Raw genomic sequence first — 18,752 nt, 5'->3', positions numbered from 1 at the left:
GTCCCCAGGGGTCATGTTTTCAGGATTTCCATAGTAAATAGAAATCCTGAACACATGATCCGTGGGGACCACGAGGACTGGAGTTCGGGAAACACTGGTTTACATCAAGCAACCGGTACTGTATATACTTACGCTCTTTAATCTGGGCCCGAACATCGAGGTCCTCCCAGCGGCCCACAAGGAGCGAACAGATTTCCTCCCAGAGTCGTCGGGTAACGATCAGGTCAGCGTGGCGGCGGTCAGCCATATTCCAGAGCGGCTCCCTTTCTCTGACGAGATCGATGAGGCGGTCCACATCAATCCCTCCATCCTCACCGTCGGGAGCACGCTGTGAAGGCTGTTAAAGAAAAAGACAAAAATAACATAATTAGCCTCCACAAAAGAAATGAAATAAAAAGTGCAAAAAAACAAAGCAAAAATATTTATACTTACACGCTGGTGACCGCCGCGTTGCTGTCGCCGACGACCCTGGGAGGCACTGCGAGGACCTCTTGGCCGAGCACCAGATTGGGAAGACTAGAGAAGAAAACAAAAAATGTTATGTCTTTGGATGTAGGCATTTGTTTGCTGTGTGTGGTCTGCAGAACATTGTTTTCTATGTGTTGTGTGTAGTGTGATGTTGTGTTTCTGCGTTTGATGCAAAAAACTTACCAATTGTGAGCCCACTCCAGGTGTCTGTCCACCCCTTCCTTCTTCTTCTGGGAGCTCCTCTTCATCTTGTGATTCCTGTTTTGAAATAAAAGGCAATGAATAGACATATATTACAGAGATGATGGATTTTGGAAATAAAAACTTACCATCAAACGCTGACGATGCGAGGGAGGGCTCCCAGAAGAAGATGTGCTGTCCTGTTGATGGCCAGACTCCATGGCTGTGGGTATTGCTGCTGCTGTTGCTGCTGCCAGTGATGCCATTTCTGCTGCTGCTGCTGCTGCTGCTGCATCTCTTTGGCGGCTGTTGAATAAAGAGAAACAAAGGGCCAATGAATATCTTGATATTCCATGGCCCTAGTTTGGAGGAATGGGGGATTTGATAATTACCGTCTCTCATCTGCTGCTGGACTCCCCTCCTCAGCATGTTCCATTTGCTGCTCCATTTGGGGTGGTGCTGATGGTGCTGCTGCTGCAGATGTCTGCTGCCTTCTCCTGCTCCTGGTTCTTGGCTTGGGTGGCATGTTGGGTGTGGCTGAGGGTCCCATTGTCTTGCTTTTATATATCTCCTGTGGGCAGAGCCACTGAGCATGCTCAGACCAAAAAACCGGATCCGGCGCATTGCAGCGCTCATAGGCTTTCATTGTGTGAAAAAGCCGGACGCGCCGGATCCGGCGTGTCCGGCTTTTTCGCCGGAGACAAAAAACGTTACAGTAGCCGTTTTTTCCAGACGCCGGATCGCGACACATTGCCGGATCCGGCGAAAACCGGATGAAACGCATGGCCATCCGGCGCGATCCGGCGCAAATGCAAGTCAATGGGGGGGAAAACGGATCCGGCATTGCATTTCGCCGGATCCGGTTTCTGTCAAAAGTGCCGGATCGCGCCTGACGGCGAAAACCTGATGTGTGAAAGAGGCCTAATCGGTATGAACGTGAGTACAGGTCGATACGGAAAGGGCCCAGAAAGAGAGGTCTATCCAGGCACCATACGTTCTACATATCCATGAGTCAGAATAATAAATAAATTCTGGAAAAAGGCAGCACTCTAAAAATATTATGTGGAAATAAACTTTAATACACTGGAGATTTATTATTGCTTTTGTGTTTTTTATTTGTCTAGTTTTGTGTGTTTTGAGTTTGTTTTTTGTTTGCTCGATATTCATTTTTTCATTACCACCTTTTTAAAGTCACTAATTTATGTGTCTATCTATCTATCTATTATCTATCTATAATCTATTATCAGTCATCTATCTATCTATATCTATCTTCTATCTATTTATCATCTATCTATCTTATCTATCTTTTGTTCTATCATCTATCTCTCTAATTATCTGTAAATCTGCTAAATACCTAGTTATTTCTCAAACTCATCTCACGCACTTTCTCTTTCTACATGCCCCATAAATTAAATAAGACATTATAGAGCATAAGAGAGGCCGGTATAATGACCTATGTGATTATTATCATTAATTCTGGGCACTTTCCATAGCTCTTGCTCGATAAAGACTATTACTAATAGCTAGCGGAGGGCAGGTACCACTGGGCTCGGACTGTGTAGCCGCCATGAATGTGGGTTTATAGGGCTGCACTTATATGAAACAATACAATCTCCTGAGATAGGGCAGAACATTCAGGCTGTGGGATCTACTTCAGCACACAATAATCCTGTTCCCACAGTGGAGCAGTTATACAATTCTCCGCAGCGCCGACACTCCCCTTGTTTCCCTCTTGTTTCAGCACAGGATTGCAAAACTCTAATGAGAAAAGTGACTTGTGGTGTTTATTCAGGAGCAACAACAGCACAAAAAGCAGAATAAAGCCAGAAGGTCATGAATAACAACAAGTTCCATCCAGGAAAGAATTCTCTTCACCGTGGCCGATCCTTTACACGCCATTGAATCACTTTCATGATTTCCATGTAAAATCCGTCTCCAACCATGTACATATTACTACAGGCCACTGGCTATGCCTCAAAGCTACTGGAACAACACGTCCATCTTGGACTGTCCTCCCTTCTCCAAACAATTTTATTAACATTTTATAAGAGAGCATACATAAATGCAATATCATGAGTAGAGTTGAGCGATACCATCCGATACTTCAAAGTATCGTATCGGATGGTATCGGCCGATCTTTAAAAAAAGTATCGGTATCGCCGATTCCGATACCGGAAGTCCCATTCAAGTCTATGGGACTTCCGGTATCGGAATAAGAAAAACCCTTTCCTGCCCTTGTACAGCCTCTCTGGGGTCTGTACGGGCCTTTCGGGGGGCTGTGCCGGCCTGCCAGGGGGTCTGTGTAGGCTCCAGTGGTCTGTGCCGGCCTGCCGGTGGTCTGTGCAGGCTCCGGGGGGCTGTGCCGGCCTGCCGGGGGGCTGTGCCGGCCTGCCGGGGGGCTGTGCCGGCCTGCCAGGGGGCTGTGCCGGCCTGCCAGGGGGTCTGTGCAGGCTCCGGGGGGCTGTGCCGGCCTGCCGGGGGGCTGTGCCGGCCTGCCGGGGGGCTGTGCCGGCCTGCCGGGGGGCTGTGCAGGCTCCGGGGGTCTGTGCAGGCATCGTCCGATGGGACTACAAGTCCCATCGGGCGATGCCTGCTACCATGACAGTGATTGACACATTAGCCAATGATGGGACAGTAGTAGTCCCATCATCCGGCTAATGTGTTAAATGTAAAAAAAAAAAAAAAAAAAAATTACATGCTACATTCATACTACATACTACATACATGCTACATTCATACTACATACATGCTACATTCATACTACATGCAACATACATACTACATATATACTACATGCATGCTACATATATACTACATGCATGCTACATACATACTACATATATACTACATGCATGCTACATACATACTACATGCTACATGCATGCTACATACATACTACATACATGCTACATATATACTACATACATACTACATATATACTACATGCATGCTACATATATACTACATGCATGCTACATACATACTACATATATACTACATGCATGCTACATACATACTACATGCTACATGCATGCTACATACATACTACATACATGCTACATATATACTACATACATACTACATATATACTACATGCATGCTACATATATACTACATACATACTACATATATACTACATGCATGCTACATATATACTACATACATACTACATATATACTACATACATACTACATATATACTACATGCATGCTACATATATACTACATGCTACATACATACCACATACATACTACATACATGCTACATATATACTACATGCATGCTACATACATACTACATATATACTACATGCATGCTACATACATACTACATGCTACATGCATGCTACATACATACTACATACATACTACATGCTACATACATACCACATATATACTACATACATACAATACATTCATACAATACATACATAGACATACAGTACATATAACATAGAGTAACATACTTACCAATACTTGTCACATTGTTCCCCGAAGCCATTGTCGTCTACGGAATAAATATTAACATAACAAACCACAAAAATACTCACCCACGATCCGAAGCAGTCCACGAGTGTGTCCCACGACGATCTTGGGTAGAGAACTGCAGCATCAGCTGATGCTGCCGTTCTCTACGGGCTGCAGGAATCCAATGACGGAAGGTAGGTATCCTTCCGCACTGTATTCCTCCGCCACTTAAAAAAAAAAAAAGTCCCTAGTCTCACTTTATGCCATTGCTGTGTGGGAATTTCCCACACAGCAATGGCATAAAGTGAGACTAGGGACTTTTTTTTTTTTAAGTGGCGGAGGAATACAGTGCGGAAGGATACCTACCTTCCGTCATTGGATTCCTGCAGCCCGTAGAGAACGGCAGCATCATCTGATGCTGCAGTTCTCTACCCAAGATCGTCGTGGGACACACTCGTGGACTGCTTCGGATCGTGGGTGAGTATTTTTGTGGTTTGTTATGTTAATATTTATTCCGGAAAGACAATGGCTTCGGGGAACAATGTGACAAGTATTGGTAAGTATGTTACTCTATGTTATATGTACTGTATGTCTATGTATGTATTGTATGAATGTATTGTATGTATGTAGTATATATGTGGTATGTATGTAGCATGTAGTATGTATGTAGTATGTATGTAGCATGCATGTAGCATGTAGTATGTATGTAGCATGCATGTAGTATATATGTAGTATGTATGTAGCATGCATGTAGTATATATGTAGCATGTATGTAGTATGTATGTGGTATGTATGTAGCATGTAGTATATATGTAGCATGCATGTAGTATATATGTAGTATGTATGTAGTATGTATGTAGCATGTATGTAGTATATATGTAGTATGTATGTAGTATATATGTAGCATGCATGTAGTATATATGTAGTATGTATGTAGTATATATGTAGCATGTATGTAGTATGTATGTAGCATGCATGTAGCATGTAGTATGTATGTAGCATGCATGTAGTATATATGTAGTATGTATGTAGCATGCATGTAGTATATATGTAGCATGCATGTAGTATGTATGTGGTATGTATGTAGCATGTAGTATATATGTAGTATGTATGTAGTATGTATGTAGTATGTATGTAGCATGCAGTATGTATGTAGTATGTATGTAGTATATATGTAGTATGTATGTAGCATGTATGTAGTATATATGTAGTATGTATGTAGTATGTATGTAGCATGCATGTAGTATGTATGTAGTATTTTTTTTTTTTTTTTTTTTTTAACATTTAACACATTAGCCGGATGATGGGACTACTACTGTCCCATCATTGGCTAATGTGTCAATCACTGTCATGGTAGCAGGCATCGCCCGATGGGACTTGTAGTCCCATCGGACGATGCTTGCACAGACCCCCGGACATCAGCACAGCCCCCCGGCAGGCCGGCACAGCCCCCCGGCAGGCCGGTACAGACCCCCACAGGGTGCACAGCCCCCCGGCAGGCCGGCACAGCCCCCCGGCAGGCCGGCAGAGACCCCGGGCAGTCCACACAGCCCCCCGGCAGGCCGGCACAGCCCCCCGGCAGGCCGGCAGAGACCCCCGGAAGGCCGGAAATGACGGCGCATCATGATGCGCACACACCGCGCATCATGATGACGTCAGGCCGTCAATCAACTGAACTTCCGATTCCGATGCCGAATTCCGATATTGAAAAAATATCGGAAGTCGGTATCGGAATTCCGATACAGCAAGTATCGGCCGATACCCGATACTTGCGGTATCGGAATGCTCAACACTAATCATGAGGCATTCATGACACATGAAAGAAAAAATAAAAAAACACAACCAGACTATAAATAATAATAATAAGAACTCATGGAAACATTTCCAGCCAGCGAGACCATTTCTTTATAAAGGAAGGAAGACAGCCATTCAGCAACGCCAATTTTTGCTCATATGACTTATGTAAAGTCAGCTTTGCAATAATATCGAGTGAAGAGGGCACTCGAGTGGATTTCCAATAAAACGCAATTTCATTTTTAGAAACCAAAAGTAAATGAATAACCAATTTCCAAACAGAAGGATTCAAACGACTTGCATCCAACGAGAGCAGGGCGAACTGAGGAGTCAGTGAAAAATCTGATTGATTTAAAATATGAGAAATAAGAGAGGAGATGTCGTCCCAAAAATGCCGAAGACGTGGACAAAACCAAAATAAATGGGAAAGGCTACCATGATGCCCGCAATCCCTCCAACAGAGAGGGGAGGTGGAAGGGTTGATAAAAGCTAGACGAGATGGCGAACAGTACCATCTCGATATGATTTTAAAGTAGGACTCATGGAGAGTCATAGACATGGTAGCAGAATAGGTTAGAGACATGGTCAGTTCCCAAACATCTGGGGTAACAGAAAAATTCAAAACCGATTCCCATTTTTTCATATATGTGGATTTTATAAATGCAGAATCATCGTTGAACCACTGGTAGATATAACGAGTAGACTAAAAAATATTATGGCCTGAGTTGCATAAAATATTGATCGCTGGCTCCGATAGCGGAGGTTAGCGAGTCACCAGTGGAGTCAAAAATTCTTTCAACATAGTAAAGTGTAGAAAAGCAGAGGAGGGAACCCCAAACCTATTCTTAAGATGAGCAAAAGATACAAATTTATGACCATCAAAGCTGTCATTTAATTTAGAAATACCCCAGTCAGCCCAAGTAGAATCCAAATCGAATGAATAAACAGAGGCCAGAAAAGAGAGAGGAAGCCTCAACAGGAGTTGAATCCTAGAAAAACCACTCTTAAATTTAAAAAACTTCCTCCAAGCCACAATAGCAGCCATAAAAATTGGATGATTAGATGGAGATAAATGCTTAGATGTCAATAGAGTCAAAATAAGAGAACAAGGAGGGGAATTTTTATTAAAATAAAATTCCAAGTCCACCCATGAAGGTATATGGCCAGTTGACCACCAACATAGACTTTGCTTAATAAGATTAGAGTAATAATAAGCTGAGATGTTAGGCATGGACTGTCCTCCCACTTCTCTTCTTGCTCCCTCCTTGACCACTTACAATCTGGCTTCCGGCCGCACCACTCCACTGAAACTGCCCTAACTAAGGTCACCAATGACCTACTAGCCGCCAAGGCCAAGCGACACTACTCTGTCCTCCTCCTCCTGGACCTGTCCTCTGCCTTTGACACAGTGGACCATTCCCTATTACTACAGACCCTCTCATCACTTGGTATCAAAGACTTGGCTCTATCTTGGATTGCGTCTTACCTAACAGACTGGACATTCAGCATTTCCCACTCGCACACCACCTCCTCACCGTGCCCCCTATCAGTCGGAGTCCCACAAGGTTTAGACCTAGGGCCTCTGCTCTTCTCCATTTACACCTTTGGCCTCGGAGAGCTCATAGAATCTCACGGCTTTCAGTATCACCTCTATGCTGATGACCCACAGATCTACATCTCTGGACCAGATATCACCTCCCTACTAACCAGAATCCCACAATGTCTGTCTGCTATTTCATCTTTCTTCTCCGCTAGATTTCTAAAACTTAACATGGACAAAACAGAATTCATAATCTTTCCCCCATCTCATGTGACCCCCCCAACGGACTTATCCATTAATGTAAATGGTTTCCCACTCTCTCCAGTCCCACAAGCTCGCTGCCTTGGGGTTATCCTTGACACTGATCTCTCCTTCAAACCACATATTCAAGTCCTTTCCACTTCCTGGTGACTTCAACTCAAAAATATTTCACCTTTTTTTTAACTTTGCACCAAAATCATCTTTTCATTTGCACCTGTTTTGAAGATGTTTTTGTCTAATTTATCAATTGTTGCTTTTCAAAAAGTTGCAAAATTTGCTGCAAATGTACTTCAGTTCTGGCAGGAGTGATTTCATATATGCCAGATTTTTTTTCCTGCAATTATTGCAACTTTTTGTGTTGCAAAAATGGTAAAAGACCGAGGAAAAAAAACAGTTTTTGCAAAATTCAGGAACCATGTGAACTATTTTGATGAATTTGGCACAAAAAAAATCATCAAATAACACAAGAGAAAGAAAAAGGGACTTTCTCAAATGATGAATCGGGCCCATAATATACAGAGTTTTCAAAAAGATCTGTGTACCGCAGTGTGTTCCTGAAATTTCCTTTTTCTCGCCCCTCCTCATCTTCTCTAGAACTGGCTGTGTCACTCTCTCCATATATTCAGCCAAGGAAAACAACTTCACACAGAAACGCAGCCATGTCCTGCTCATTTCCATCACCCCTTCCTTGCCAGCCCCTCCACTTTTCCCTGCATTTATTAACCCCCTATCTCCTTACCATGTGCTGGATGCATGGGCCTGGAGCTGTTCTTCTCCTCTGCAGGAAAGCGCATAGGTCAGTATATACATAACTGGTTATATCCCGCGTATCCCCATCAACCTTACAAAGAGTTCATATAAAGACTTATACGCAACAATTCTTTTATCTGTAGTTTTTTGGCTACAAAGTTGATCTTCTCTAAATATTTTTTTTTATTTACAAATAAAAGAAAAAATAAATATGGAAAATTCAGAAAGTAATTAAAAAAAATGGATAAACCTAAAGAAAAACTAGCACCATAAAATCTGCATTGTAAACATCTCGGAGATCTTCTTCAGGAAAGATGGATGCTAGCTCCAAAATTAATGTATGGCATAAGCAGGAAAGTATTTTAAGTTTTCTAACAATTTCTGCTAACACCAATTCACATCAATTAGTGTAGAATATGCAAGCTCAGATTGGCCCACGGGGGGGGGGGGGGGGGGGGTTGAATTCCCCGGTGAGCCTCTGTGTAGTAGTGGGTCCACAACCTTCTGACATAACCTGTAGCTGAAACAATACACTTGGTTGACCCAAGGCATCCCCGAGTCATTATCACTGGTTGTCCCTAGGCATCCCCGAGTCATTATCACTGGTTGTCCCTAGGCATCCCCGAGTCATTATCACTGGTTGTCCCTAGGCATCCCCGAGTCAATATCACTGGTTGTCCCTAGGCATCCCCGAGTCAATATCACTGGTTGACCCTAGGCATCCCCGAGTCAATATCACTGGTTGACCCTAGGCATCCCTGAGTCAATATCATTGGTTGTCCATAGGCATCCCAGTTCGACACCAGGGATATATCCATGGTCCATAATTACAGAAAATCCACATAGGAAATTTAAAAGAACATCAATTCTGCCATTCTTTTTTTTTGGCAGTGGGTAACCACTCGTCTCTCCGTCTCTGTCAAACTGCTTAGGCCTGTTTCACACTTCAGTTTTTTTCCATCAGTCAAGATCCGCCGTTTTCCTAAAAAAACGGATCCGCCATTTTGTTTGGCGGATCCGTTTTTTTTCCCATTGACTTGCATTACTGGCGGATCTTGATGGATGGCCATCCGTCGGATCCGTTTTTTTGCGGATCCGCCAATTTTTTTGCGTCCGCCGACATGCCCGGACGGAGCTTGTAACTTTTTTTGGCTGAAGGATCCGCATTTTTGTACTGTGCATGCCCGTAGGAATGATATCTCTCTCTCTCTCTCTCGTCCCCTGACTGCGGTTCCTTTAAAATTCTTCAGCCAACGGATCAGTCAAAAAACCGGTCCGCTGGCATCCGTTAACTTCAGTTACCAAAGGATCCGCTTTCCGCCATTTTGGCGGATTTAACAGACAAGAAAAAACTGAAGTGTGAAACAGGCCTTAGATACCGTGATTATTACTGGCTGTTGCATCTAAAGGGTTAAACAATAAGTAACCAACTCTAAAGGTCTAAACGTGAAAAAAACATGGATTACAATCTAATCTTTAGTATATATTTTCCATATTGATTGCGTCAGTCATATGCTAGCTGACATTAAGAACCCAAAACGAACCGTGCAGCCAGAGTTCGATAGTGTCTCTCTTTGGCTACGCTGTTAGTGTCGGGATAAGGTGCTTAGACATGACTGACACAATCAGCATGGAAAAGACATAACAAAGGTTACACTTTCATTCACATTTCTTTTCGTTTGGACAATACTAAGGTCAGCTCTTCATTTCTGTTTGTATAACTCTAGGTCAGTGCCTTTTGCCCAAGGCCATCGCGGCAGCCGCCTGTCCATTGGGTCTGTACACCGAGCAGTGCAGCAATCTTTTTTCTGAATGATGCCATAAAAAGGAGGTGCTTCAAAAGAAGTCCTCTGAGTGGCCACTGATAAACGATCGTTAAATTCTGACCAGGCCTTGTGGTGGGCAGACAGGTACAGGACTGATTACAGGTTAACTGTGTCTTTCAGTCCCTGTGACTATACAATGAAGGCTCCTACAGAAAGAAGAGATCTTACACAAAAAACACGAGTCATTGATACAGAAAGCATATTAGAAAATATTTGCTGAAGCCAAAACACTTCTATAATATCATTGGAGGAAGAGTCCTTAGATGAGAGGAGACCAGTGTGCACCTATTTTGGGTGTTTCTGCTACCCAAACAAGTGACATCTAAGAAAAATGCATGGGTAACCTACTCACCATGTCAGCTGGTGGGGGAGAAGAGCAACCTGGGGGTACCTGCAACAAGGGAGTAAGAGCATGGGTCACAAAACAAGGCAAAATAGAATTGGAATAAAGCATACGCTATAAAGCAACAAAACTATTGGGACACCATGACATTACACCTACAAGAAATTATATGACATCCTATTTTTAACTCATAGGTATTAATATAAAGTTGGTCCCTTTTGTAGCTATAACTACATCCACTTTTCTGGAAAGGATTTCTACCAGACTTTGAACTGTATCTATGGCACTTTTTGGCCCATTTGTCCAGAAGAGCATTTGTGAGTTCAGACACTGATGTTGGACAAGAGAGCCAGGTTCACAAATTCTGTTCTAGTTCATCTAAAAAATATGAGGCGTGGATCAGGGCTTTGTGTGGGCAGTCAGGTTGTTCCACACAACCTTCCCCTACCAAAGCTTTATAGGCCTTGCTTTGGGCACTGAGGCACAGTGATGGGGAACAGAAAAGGGTCTTCCCCAAACTGTTCCCACAAAGTAGGAAGCTACAGTTTTCTAAATTGTTTTGTATGCTGATGTATCAAGATTTCCCTTAATTGGAGCTAAGGGACCTAGGCCAGTTCCTGAAAAGCATCCTGTGACGTCCGCCTGCGGGTCTGGGCTGCAGCCAGGCAACACCCCGAGAAACACTGATACCCTTTACCCCTATACAGGGATCTGGATTTATAGCAGAGCCCAGGAGGCGCTGTCTGAATAGGAGCAGTGAACAGAGCAGGACGGTCGCCAGAAAGGTGTTCCAATACAGGACACAAACATGGAGATATGCGAGTCTAAACCAGTCGGGCAGCAATGGTACAAAAACGGTAGACAGAAGCAGAGTCAGATTCAGGCCGAGAGTCATAAACCAGGAGAGTAGCAGAGGTACAGAATCGTTAGGCAGAAGCAGAGTCAGATTCAGGCCGAAAGTCATAAACCAGGAGAGTCGCAGAGGTACAGAATCGTTAGGCAGAAGGAGAGTCAGAAGTCCAGGCCAAAGTCAGTCAGTCAGAAAGCAATTCACACAGTAACACACAGGGGAACCAAGAATATATCCGGCGGCTTGCAAGACCAGTCCCAAGGTATTTCAGGGATCAGGTCACCCCTCATAGGTTCCTGGACTGATGATGTCATCAGTACCGCCCCCAGGACCAGGCCAGATGGAGATGCAGTAACCTCTTGATGACTGACAGAGGGGTGGAGCCTGCGTCCACCAGATGCCTGCGCAGGTGCCCTTACTCTGTCAGCACCATAACTCCCGGGCGAGCCATGGCGCCTCCTAGTGACCGCGACAGGAGCAGCAGACCCAGAATTTAACGGCGACGTGACAGACCGGCGCCTCCTAGAGGCTAAAGCCGGGACAGTAGGCTCTGAGCCTGACGTGACAGAACCACGGCCCTGTCCAGTGGCCGAGGCAGGAACAGCCGTCCCTGAGTCTGACGATAAAGTGGCGGTCCGGCGCCTCCTAGAGGCCGCGACCGGAGCAGCAGGCCCTAAGTCTGGCGGAAACGTGACAGTACCCCCCCTCCAAGAGGGGCCTCCGGACCCTCAAAACCCGGTTTATCAGGGTGAAGGAGGTGAAACCTTCTAATCAACCCCTTGGCATGAATGTCACTAGCGGGGACCCAGGACCTCTCCTCTGGGCCATAGCCTTTCCAATGAACTAAATATTGCACAGACTTTCTCACTAAACGGGAATCAAGGATGCCCTGGACTTCGTACTCCAAGGCACCCTTGACCAAAACTGGAGGAGGAGGGGACTGGACGGGATGAATTGGGGAGCGGTACACCTTGAGAAGGGATTTGTGGAAAACATTAGGAATTTTAAAAGACTGAGGGAGCCTTAAACGAAAGGCTACCGGGTTAATTACCTGGGCCCCAGTTTGGCAGATGGCACCTTAAGCTTAATGTTTCTGGTAGACAGCCAAACTTTGTCCCCAACTCCTAGGTGCGGCCCCGTGGACCTCCGTTTATTTGCGGCCGAAGCCTGCCTGACCTGGGACCCTTTCAAGTTTGTGTTCACCTCCGACCAGATTGTCCTTAAGTGACGTATGGAATTCTCTACTCCCGGAAGCTCCGACATCTTGGCCGAAAATGAACCAAAACGTGGGTGCAAACCATGATTGCAGAACGGGGTGGTTTTGATAGATTCCTGGTACTGGTTATTTAGAGCGAACTCAGCTAATGGGAGATGTTCCGCCCAATCAGACTGATGTTCCGAGACATAGCAGCGAAGATATTGCTCTAGAGCCTGGTTGGTACGCTCCGTTTGACCATTGGTCTCAGGGTGGTAAGCGGAGGAGAAGGATAATTCAATACCAATACGTTTGCAGAATGCTCTCCAGAATTTGGAAACAAACTGGGTACCTCGGTCGGACACGATATTCTCTGGAGCGCCATGCAGCCTTATTACATGAACAATAAACAACTTACTCAGTTTCTGAATTAGGTAATCCAGAGAGGGGAACAAAATGACATTGCTTACTGAACCTGTCCACCACCACCCAGATACATGTCTTCCCCTCTGAGGGTGGTAGGTCAGTAATGAAGTCCATGGAGATGTGGGTCCATGGACTCTCTGGAGCGGGCAAGGACTGGAGCCAGCCGGCAGGCCGATTGTGAGGGGACTTGGCGCGAGCACAGATTTCACAAGCTAGTACATAATCCTTGCAGTCCTTAACTACCGTTGGCCACCAAAAACTCCTAGTCACAAGTCTGGCGGTATTATTTACCCCAGGATGGCCTGCCAGGACGGAGTCGTGCGACTCCTTCAGAACTTGTAGGCGAAACGGCGCTGGAACAAACAATTTCTGGGGGGGCGTCGAGTCAGGGGCTGGTTCTGGGGACCTACGGATCTCCTCCAGAAGGTCCAGAGACACAGCCGACACAACAATACCATTGGCCAGTATTGGAACTGGCTCCGAGTCCTCAGCCTGTGAGGGGCAGAAACTTCGAGAGAGAGCATCAGCCCTCACATTTTTGGTACCAGGACGAAAGGTTATTAAGAAATCAAACCTAGAGAAGAACAAGGCCCACCTCGCTTGTCTAGGATTTAATCTTTTTGCTGACTCCAGGTAAGTCAGATTCTTGTGATCTGTAATCACAGTGATCTTATGTTTGGCGCCTTCGAGGAAGTGGCGCCATTCCTCGAAGGCCCATTTGATCGCCAATGACTCCCGATTACCTATATCGTAATTCTTCTCAGTGGCAGAGAATTTGCAGGAGAAAAAGGCACATGGGCGAAGCTGAGTGAGTGATGCAGTGCCTTGCGACAGCACTGCTCCCACTCCGACCTCAGAGGCGTCCACCTCTACAATAAACGGGCAGTCCAGATCAGGCTGAACAAAAACTGGGTTGGCTACAAAGCACTCTTTTAACGTAGCAAAAGCCTGAATTGCCTCAGGGTTCCAATTGGTCACGTCTGCCCCTTTTCGGGTCAAATCCGTGAGTGGTTTAGCAATTTCGGAGAAACCCCTGATGAATTTTCGGTAATAATTTGCAAACCCTAAAAATCGCTGCAGCGCTTTTAGCGACTTGGGTTGCACCCAAGTTTTAATAGGTTGGATCTTGGCAGGATCCATACGGAAGCCTGTGCTTGAAACCACATATCCTAAAAATTGTACCTCCTCCGCAAAAAAAACACATTTCTCCAGTTTAGCAAACAGGGAGTGTTCTCGCAGTCTCTGCAGTACAGAGCGAACGTGCTGAGCATGTGTCACAGGGTCAGCAGAAAAAATCAAAATGTCATCTCAATACACGACGACATACACCCCACAAATGTCCCTGAAAATGTCATTTACAAAGTGCTGGAACACGGCAGGTGCGTTACTGAGTCCGAAGGGCATTACCAGGTACTCAAAGTGGCCAAGAGGGGTATTAAAGGCTGTTTTCCACTCATCCCCGTCTCTTATGCGAACTAGATTGTATGCCCCCCGGAGGTCCAGTTTAGTAAACCAACGGGCTCCCATTAGCTGATTAAAAAGATCAGGGATGAGTGGAAGCGGGTACTGGTTCTTTATAGTGATTGCATTCAGCGTCGGACTGGAACACCTTGGGCCCACCAGAGAAAATCATTCTTGGGGCCCACTATGTAGCTGCATAGAGTTAAATACCAGACCACCAATTATGCGGTAAAACACGCTAATATCCGGGTATAATATAAGGTTGTACATGTCTTAATTATGTAGCAGGAGTTGGGGTAGCCCCCTCATAGAATATAAAGCAGCCCCCTCACATAGTATAATGCAGCCATCTCATAGAATATAATGCAGCCATCTCATAGAATATAATACTGCCCCCCTCATAGGGTATAATACTGCCCCCCTCATAGGGTATAATACTGCCCCCCTCATAGGGTATAATACACCCCCTCATAGGGTATAATGCACCCCCTCATAGGGTATAATGCACCCCCTCATAGGGTATAATACTGCCCCCCTCATAGGGTATAATGCTGCCCCCCTCATAGGGTATAATGCTGCCCCCCTCATAGGGTATAATGCTGCCCCCCTCATAGGGAATAATGCACCCCCTCATAGGGTATAATGCTGCCCCCCTCATAGGGTATAATACTGCCCCCCTCATAGGGAATAATGCACCCCCTCATAGGGTATAATGCTGCACCCCCTCATAGGGTATAATGCTGCACCCCCTCATAGGGTATAATGCTGCCCCCTCATAGGGTATAATACTGCCCCCCTCATAGGGTATAATACTGCCCCCCTCATAGGGAATAATGCAGCCCCCCCCTCATAGGGAATAATGCAGCCCCCCCCTCATAGGGAATAATGCAGCCCCCCCCCTCATAGGGTATAATGCTGCCTCCTCATAGGGTATAATGCTGCCTCCTCATAGGGTATAATGCTGCCTCCTCATAGGGTATAATACTGCCCCCCTCATAGGGTATAATACTGCCCCCCTCATAGGGTATAATACTGCCCCCCTCATAGGGAATAATGCACCCCCTCATAGGGTATAATGCTGCCCCCTCATAGGGTATAATGCTATATAGATATAGAGTTAGATAGATATAGATAGAAAGATAGATGTAGAAATAGATAGATATAGAGATAGATAGTAGATAATGGATAGAAAGTAGATAATGGATAGATATAGATAGAAAGATTCACAGAGATAGATAGAGATAGATATAAAGATAGATCTAGAAAGAAATATAGATAGATAGATAGATAGGTAGATAGATATAGAGATAGAAAATAGATAATGGATAGATAGATATAGAGATAGATAGCTATAGATAGATATATAGATAGAGATAGATAATAGATAGAGATATACAGATATAATAATATAATAATAATAATAATAATAATAATATAGACATATATAGATAGATACAGAGATAAATATATATAGATAGATGGCTATAAATAAAAATAGATATAGAGATATATATAGAGATAGATATAGGAGATAATAGATATAGAGATATATATAGAAAGATATAGAGATAGATAGATATAGAGATAGATGTAGAGGTAGAAAGATAGATATAAAGATAGAGCGATAGATAGAGATAGATATAGAAATAGATAGATATAGATAATAGATAGAGATAGATATAGAGATAGATAGATATAGATAATAGATAGAGATAGAAAGATAGATATAAGAGAGATAGAGAGAGAGAGATATATAGAGATAGATAGATAGATAGATAGATAGATAGATAGATAGATAGAGAGACAGATAGAAAGAGCGAGAGAGATATAAAAAAAAAAAAAACCACAATACTCACCTCTCCTCCTCGCTCCCATGCTGATCCCGGCTTCAGTGTCAGGAGCTGTCCCATCTGCCAGACACACAGCGGGTGCGCGATGTAGTGACGTCATCGCGCACTGGCTGTGAGTCAGGAGCAGAGGGGACTGAGGGCGGCGCCGGCCCTGATTTATAGATGCAGAGCGGCTTACTGGGCTGGGGGCGGGGCCTCTGGGGGTGGAGACCTGAAATGATATTCACTGCTTCGCAGTGAATATTCATTTCTCTTTAGCAGCGGGGACAGGGGCTCCTGCCTCCTGACACCCGCTGCTGCTCCGCTGGCAGGGGCCCCCATAGCAGCTGCATGGTGTGCGACACACCACTGGCTGGGGGCCCCTGGAGCAGCGGGGGCCCTAGGCAACTGCTGGCCCTGTATGCCTGCAGGTGCCAGGGCCCACCAGATGCCAGGGCCCACCGGAGAATCCTCCGGTTCTCCGGTGGGCCAGTCCGACGCTGATTGCATTCAATTCCCAGTAGTCAATGCAGGGTGTGAGACCACCATCTTTCTTTTCTACAAAGAAGAAGCCAGCTCCAACTGGTGAAATGGACGGTCTAATAAACCCCTTTTTTAAGCTATCAGCTATGTACTCGTTTATAGCCTGACGCTCTGGACCTGAGAGATTAAATATTCTCCCTTTTGGGAGACGGGCATCTGGAATCAGATCTATAGGGCAATCATACTTTCTGTGAGGGGGTAGCTTTTCAGATTTTGCAATAGAAAAGACATCCTCAAAATCTCTGAAGGCAAACGGTATGTGGAGGGGTTTAACTTTAACTTGGTTTACTGTTAGCGACATGCAGTTTTCCTGACAGTGTGAACTCCAGCGTATAACATCGCCTAGGTGCCAGTCGATGACTGGATTATGCTGGCGTAGCCATGGCATCCCCAAAATGACTGCAGCAGACAAATTATCCATCACAAAAAATGACATAACCTCGGTATGCAATGCTCCCACCGACATAGTGATTTTGTCAGTAACAAATTTAACCCCCTCCTGGACAATAGATGTGCCATTAATAGCCGTAGTTTTTATAGGGGCATTAAGTCTTAATAGGGGTACACCGAGACTTTTAGCAACCAAAGAATCCATAAAATTCCCTTCAGATCCACAATCCACATATGCGTTCACACACTGAGATTTCTGACCAAAAGAAAGGGCAATAGGCAATAAAACTTTAGCCGCATCTGCGGGCAATACCGGTGCCCCTGGGCAACCATAGCCAGAGTTGCCCAGAGGCCGATGTCTCAGTAGTATGGATCTCTGACGCTCAGCTCTCTCTCTGAAGGCTCCAGACTGCAGCATACTGGTGCAGGAAGATGAAAGTGCTCCTTCAGGCTGTGCACTGAACCAGGTGTTTAGGCCAGAAATCAGCTCAGTCAGAAGAAGGGAGAGAAAAAAAAAATTCAGGGAGACTGCTTTTGTATATGCTGGATATATACACAAGAAGCAGTTTTTTTTTATATGGCCGGATATAATGTGACGTCCGCCTGCGGGTCTGGGCTGCAGCCAGGCAACACCCCGAGAAACACTGATACCCTTTACCCCTATACAGGGATCTGGATTTATAGCAGAGCCCAGGAGGCGCTGTCTGAATAGGAGCAGTGACCAGAGCAGGACGGTCGCCAGAAAGGTGTTCCAATACAGGACACAAACGTGGAGATATGCGAGTCTAAACCAGTCGGGCAGCAATGGTACAAAAACGGTAGACAGAAGCAGAGTCAGATTCAGGCCGAGAGTCATAAACCAGGAGAGTAGCAGAGGTACAGAATCGTTAGGCAGAAGCAGAGTCAGATTCAGGCCGAGAGTCATAAACCAGGAGAGTAGCAGAGGTACAGAATCGTTAGGCAGAAGCAAAGTCAGATTCAGGCCGAAAGTCATAAACCAGGAGATTCACAGAGGTACAGAATCGTTAGGCAGAAGGAGAGTCAGAAGTCCAGGCCAAAGTCAGTCAGTCAGAAAGCAATTCACACAGTAACACACAGGGGAACCAAGAATATATCCGGCGGCTTGCAAGACCAGTCCCAAGGTATTTCAGGGATCAGGTCACCCCTCATAGGTTCCTGGACTGATGATGTCATCAGTACCGCCCCCAGGACCAGGCCAGATGGAGATGCAGTAACCTCTTGATGACTGACAGAGGGGTGGAGCCTGCGTCCACCAGATGCCTGCGCAGGTGCCCTTACTCTGTCAGCACCATAACTCCCGGGCGAGCCATGGCGCCTCCTAGTGACCGCGACAGGAGCAGCAGACCCAGAATTTAACGGCGACGTGACAGACCGGCGCCTCCTAGAGGCTAAAGCCAGGACAGTAGGC

The 18,752-nt window shown here is 45.2% G+C and overlaps 1 protein-coding gene across 1 annotated transcript in view; it reads right to left on the bottom strand.

The window, feature by feature from the left end:
• The window catches only part of TNS2 (tensin 2), a 256,747-nt gene that overhangs the window by 105,146 nt on the left and 132,849 nt on the right, over positions 1-18,752 (bottom strand). Inside the window, exons 4-5 of the mRNA XM_073546168.1 lie at positions 10,639-10,677; positions 8,450-8,488 (exon numbers count right to left, since the gene is read on the bottom strand). Of these exons, the coding sequence (XP_073402269.1) occupies positions 8,450-8,488; positions 10,639-10,677 (78 nt within the window). The remainder of the gene's footprint in view (positions 1-8,449; positions 8,489-10,638; positions 10,678-18,752) is intronic.

Source organism: Dendrobates tinctorius, unplaced genomic scaffold (assembly GCF_039654945.1).
Source record: "Dendrobates tinctorius isolate UK_male_01 unplaced genomic scaffold, ASM3965494v1 ptg000145l, whole genome shotgun sequence".
NCBI lineage: Eukaryota > Metazoa > Chordata > Amphibia > Anura > Dendrobatidae > Dendrobates > Dendrobates tinctorius.
This window is presented reverse-complemented; position numbering and strand designations above follow the sequence as displayed.